This window comes from Styela clava, chromosome 14, assembly GCF_964204865.1.
Source record: "Styela clava chromosome 14, kaStyClav1.hap1.2, whole genome shotgun sequence".
NCBI lineage: Eukaryota > Metazoa > Chordata > Ascidiacea > Stolidobranchia > Styelidae > Styela > Styela clava.
In genome coordinates, this window is record NC_135263.1 from 3819215 (window position 1) to 3824326 (window position 5112).

The window sequence follows — 5112 nt, forward strand, 5'->3', positions numbered from 1 at the left end:
CCAACGGCTGTTTAGAATAAATAAAATGAGACTACCGGTAGCGAAATAAAACTTTGTAACTAACTAGGTTAGATTGTATACTGTTCATTTAGTGCTCACACAATCAATTAATATAGTGATATATTTAGCATGCTTAGATGAAAATGATAAGTTGAGAAATCTTTTGCGTGTCGACTGTCGAGTACCGTACGGTACCGGTATGCCTTTCGGTACCGGTATATGAGCACGTTTTCTTATCACTTTGTTATCCCTTGCACAGTATTCCAACCAAACACATTTAATTTAATAGATTTATCCTCGCCATTGAAGTTGTAAGTGAAAGAGCCACCTTTCCATCTCCCAAGAAGAGCTTTCGTGCAGTTGCAGGCATACCCGTTAACCGCCGTCGCATGACGAGTGGTCCATGGCGAGTTGGCCTCCACCCAAACAAGTTAAAATTACTGACGCATTAAGATTGTATATTTTTCAAAAAATAGAGGGGAAGAGATTACCCGTTGCCTAGTAGAATTCATAGTCACAGACATGCGCCCCGTTTCAATTGTGGAAGGTGCAGAATTTCAAAACCTGATGTCAGTAATGGAACCAAACTTTGTAATACCATCCAGGCGAACAATAACACGCAAAATAGAGTTGAAATTTCATGATGTAAAAGATAAGCTGAAAGCCAAAGTTGACAAAGCAAACTGTATATCGCTCACTACAGACTTATGGTCTAGCATCAACTTGGAATCTTTTCTTGGCATCACAGCACACTTCTGTTCAGAAGATTCGTATCCTTGGTGTAGAGCCTGTACATAAAAGGCACACTGCCGACAATATTGTAGAATGGATTTGTGGAACTGTTGAGCAGTACAGCATTGAAAATAAAGTAACAGCTTTGGTCTCAGATAACGGCTCCAATATGTTGAAAGCTAGAAAAATTCTGGAGACTGACAAAAATTGGAAAAGTGTTTCTTATGCAGCACACACATTACAGTTATGCCTCAATTCTGGGTTTTCAATACCTGCTTTGGATCATGCATTTGCAAGTGCCAGGCGTCTTGTCAATCACTTTAAACGATCACACATGGCCACTGAGGCATTAAAAACAAAATGTCAAATGATGGAGATTGAAGATCTGAAGTTGATTGTGGATGTAGCGACTCGCTGGGGTAGTACATTTGAGATGCTTAATAGACTGGTGAAGTTGCATTGCCCTATTTCTTTGGTTTTAAATGGCAGAAACATTATATCACAAGCATCAACCCTTAGTATGCGTGCTAGTGACTGGGAAATAATAAAGGCCATTTTGCCAGTTGTTGAACCATTTGATCAAGTTGTACAAAGCCTTGGTGGACAAGATTATGCACCAATCTCAACTAAAGTTCCTTCAATTCGTGGCCTGATCAAAAAACTAGAGGTGGTAGAAACGGATGCTTCTCCAATTGAGCAATTTAAAGAAAAGTTATGTTGGAAGTCACTGGCAGATTTACAGAAACCTGGAATGATATTTCTTTTATTGGTGCGGTTTTAGATGTTCGTTTCAAAAGCAGAGTTATGTCAAGTCTGTCGAGTTCAGATGCCGATAAGCTGCGTCTATATTTGAAGAAAGAAATGTCTGAGATGGGTCACTGTGAAAGCTTGGAACAAGATTCAATAGAATGGCCCGATGTAGACCAGAATCAGTCATCAACGTCGTCGCTTTTGTCAGAACTTATTTCAGATGCATACGATTCAGCTGGTTCAGAAGGATCTGTGGCATCAGATAAAATAGCTAATGAGCTCAACCATTACATGAGATGCAAGGGCAAGGCTACCAACATTAACCCACTTACATGGTGGCATAATAATAAAACATGTTATCCTAATTTGTCACAGCTTGCCCTTAAATATCTATCAATTCCAGCGACTCCCTGTGAACGAGTTTTCTCGACTGCAGGCCATACTGCTAGAGAGTTAAGGTCTAGCTTAACAGGCAAACACGTAGAAGCCCCGGTGTTTTTGAAAGGAAAGTCTCATTTATGACTGCATGACATAATCCATTTCATCTTGTTTTTTTCTACCATGTTCACAAGTTTTCTTGCTTTTACAATATTGTAAAATTTCGTTATCACAATCTGTTCTGTACTATTTTATTTGCTCACTGTTTGTCCCCTTGTGGAGCGAATAACTGGAATTAAGTGCGTTAACTTTTCATGCTTTTGAATTGGTTTAATATTGCCCAGCCCTAGTTCCTTTACACAACTTGATGTAAAATTGGCGAAATTAGTTATCTCCATATTGGTACACACACTTCTGGAGCGCCATGAACTCTGGGTATTCAGCCCGAATATAGGAATTCAACACCTAAAATTAACAAGCGCTACTGAAACAATTCAGCAAAATGAGCACAAAACTTGCTTGTATTTGTATACTTACTTGCTCAGGAAATTTTCAGAGAGTTGCAAGTCCTTATCTATTTGGCAATGGACCAGACGGCTTTCAAAGCTATTTTTAGAAATACTATCAAATTAAATTTCGTAAATTGTGCATTAAGAATGTGCATTAAGACATCTCGACTTTTCAGCAATCTGTATTGTGGCCTGGACATTCCTACTGTTGTTCCATTTACGGTGAAACCACCGAACACAAATGTCTCAGATCAGGCCTTCTTGCCTGCTGGTGACAGTAGAAATGCATTCGTTGTAGACATTAGTTGAATTCATCGTTGCTTTGAGGTTAAAAATCGTAGTAAATAGAAGTCATAATAACAATTCGCAGAATCAGTTCAAGAACTGTGTTATTGTATCCGTTGACATTGCCACATTTATAGTGCTTGGCTATGGTAAGGCGTAAGACCGGAGATAAATTACGCTTAAGCTCAGTGATAATACTATCTGGGCTGGCGTAAAATCGTAGATAGGTCAAAGATACCTAGTTTTTAGATAAGTGGATGAAACTGGGTCGCTGTTATCTTTTATCCTTTATCTCCGAACTCACACCTATATTATCTGCGTTTTATCTTATTGATACGAACGCAAGATAAGAGATACCAAAATAAGAAAAAGCTTTCTACTAACATTGAAAAATAAATGAATCAAATTTGGGTAAAAAGGCTGAAACATTGTCTATATGAAAGAAAATAGACATGGCGAGTTAGCCCTTTCTCCCTCTCTCGAAGTCGCGATGTCGATCTACAAATATAAAGAAAATAGACATGACGAGTTAGCCCTCTCTTTCTCTCGAAGTCGCGATGTCGATCAACAAATATAAAGAAAATAGACATGGCGAGTTAGCCCTCCCTCTCTGTCGCGATGTCGATCAACAAATACAAAGAAAATAGACATGACGAGTTAGCCCTCTCTCTCTCTTTCTCTCGAAGTCGTGATGTCGATCAACAAATATAAAGAAAATAGACGTGGCGAGTTAGCCCTCCCTCTCTGTCGCGATGTCGATCAACAAATATAAAGAAAATAGACATGACGAGTTAGCCCTCTCTCTCTCTTTCTCTCGAAGTCGCGATGTCGATCAACAAATATAAAGAAAATAGACATGGCGAGTTAGCCCTCTCTCTCGCTGTTACGGACTGCTAATAATCAAATTTCATTTTGTAATCAAGTTGTTTACATTATAGTGTGGCAATCGCGTTGCTCAATTTATTTACGTGTACCCCTTTGTGATGTCACATCGAGACGTTTCTAGACTTGCCGAAGTAGGCGAGCATCTTTGATTATCGAGACGTGTGTGTCGTTTGTAACTGTAATTCCTAGATTATGGTTGTAATGCAGTAGGTTGCATATGACGTAGTTTAGTTACCGTGACCATTAGATGTCAAATTAAAATCAATGAATTATTATCAAATTAAAAATTCTGGAGACTGACAAAAATTGGAAAAGTGTTTCTTGTGCAGCACACACATTACAGTTATGCCTAAATTCTGGGTTTTCAATACCTGCTTTGGATCATGCATTTGCAAGTGCCAGGCGTCTTGTCAATCACTTTAAACAATCACCCATGGCCACTGAGGCATTAAAAACAAAATGTCAAATGATGGGGATTGAAGATCTGAAGTTGATTGTGGATGTAGCGACTCGCTGGGGTAGTACATTTGAGATGCTTAATAGACTGGTGAAGTTGCATTGCCCTATTTCTTTGGTTTTAAATGACAGAAACATTATATCACAACCATCAACTCTTAGTATGCGTGCTAGTGACTGGGAAATAATAGAGGCCATTTTGCCAGTTGTTGAACCATTTGATCAAGTTGTACAAAGCCTTGGTGGACAAGATTATGCAACAATCTCAACTAAAGTTCCTTCAATTCGTGGCCTGATTAAAAAACTAGAGGTGGTAGAAACGGATGCTTCTCCAAGTAAGCAATTTAAAGAAAAGTTATGTTGGAAGTCACTGGCAGATTTACAGAAACCTGGAATGATATTTCTTTTATTAGTGCGGTTCTTTTATTATATATTCGTTTCAAAAGCAGAGTTATGTCAAGTCTGTCGAGTTCAGATGCCGATAAGCTGCTTTTATATTTGGAGAAAGAAATGTCTGAGATGGGTCACTGTGAAAGCTTGGAACAAGATTCAATGGAATTCCCCGATGTAGACCAGAATCAGCCATCAACGTCGTCGCTTTTGTCAGAACTTATTTCAGATGCATACGATTCAGCTGGTTCAGAAGGATCTGTGGCATCAGATAAAATAGCTAATGAGCTCAACCATTACATGAGATGCAAGGCTACCAACATTGACCCACTTACATGGTGGCATAATAATAAAACATGTTATCCTAATTTGTCACAGCTTGCCCTTAAATATCTATCAATTCCAGCGACTCCCTGTGAACGAGTTTTCTCGACTGCAGGCCATACTGCTAGAGAGTTAAGGTCTAGCTTAACAGGCAAACACGTAGAAGCCCCGGTGTTTTTGAAAGGAAAGTCTCATTTATGACTGCATGACATAATCAATTTCATCTTGTTTTTTTCTACCATGTTCAAAGTTTTCTTGCTTTTACAATATTGTAAAATTTCATCATCGCAATCTGTTTTGTACTATTTGCTCACTGTTTGTCCCCTTGTGGAGCGAATAACTGGAATTACCGTATTTTCCGGCGAATAAGACTACCCGGCCAATAAGACGAGGCCTGTTTTTG

The 5112-nt window shown here is 38.8% G+C and overlaps 2 protein-coding genes across 2 annotated transcripts; both read left to right on the forward strand.

Annotated features, from left to right (window-relative positions):
- Positions 1–522: 522 nt before the first annotated feature.
- Positions 523–1513, forward strand: LOC144432027 (E3 SUMO-protein ligase ZBED1-like). The gene is made up of 2 exons (XM_078120036.1): positions 523–591; positions 749–1513. Exons 1-2 carry the CDS (start codon positions 523–525, stop codon positions 1511–1513), a joined length of 834 nt encoding a protein of 277 aa, XP_077976162.1.
- A 2459-nt stretch (positions 1514–3972) lies between these two features.
- LOC144432028 (E3 SUMO-protein ligase ZBED1-like) lies at positions 3973–4910 on the forward strand. Its single transcript, XM_078120037.1, has 2 exons — positions 3973–4349; positions 4442–4910. The coding sequence occupies exons 1-2, from the start codon at positions 3973–3975 to the stop codon at positions 4908–4910; spliced, it is 846 nt and encodes a 281-aa protein (XP_077976163.1).
- Positions 4911–5112: the final 202 nt, after the last annotated feature.

Coding starts and splice junctions, on each gene's coding strand:
- LOC144432027 (XM_078120036.1), top strand. CDS start 523: ATGCGCCCCGTTTCAATTGTGGAAGGTGCAGAATTTCAAAACCTGATG. Junction 592..748: donor CAGTAATGGAACCAAACTTT/GTAATACCATCC, acceptor TTGGCATCACAG/CACACTTCTGTTCAGAAGAT.
- LOC144432028 (XM_078120037.1), top strand. CDS start 3,973: ATGGCCACTGAGGCATTAAAAACAAAATGTCAAATGATGGGGATTGAA. Junction 4,350..4,441: donor AGTAAGCAATTTAAAGAAAA/GTTATGTTGGAA, acceptor TCGTTTCAAAAG/CAGAGTTATGTCAAGTCTGT.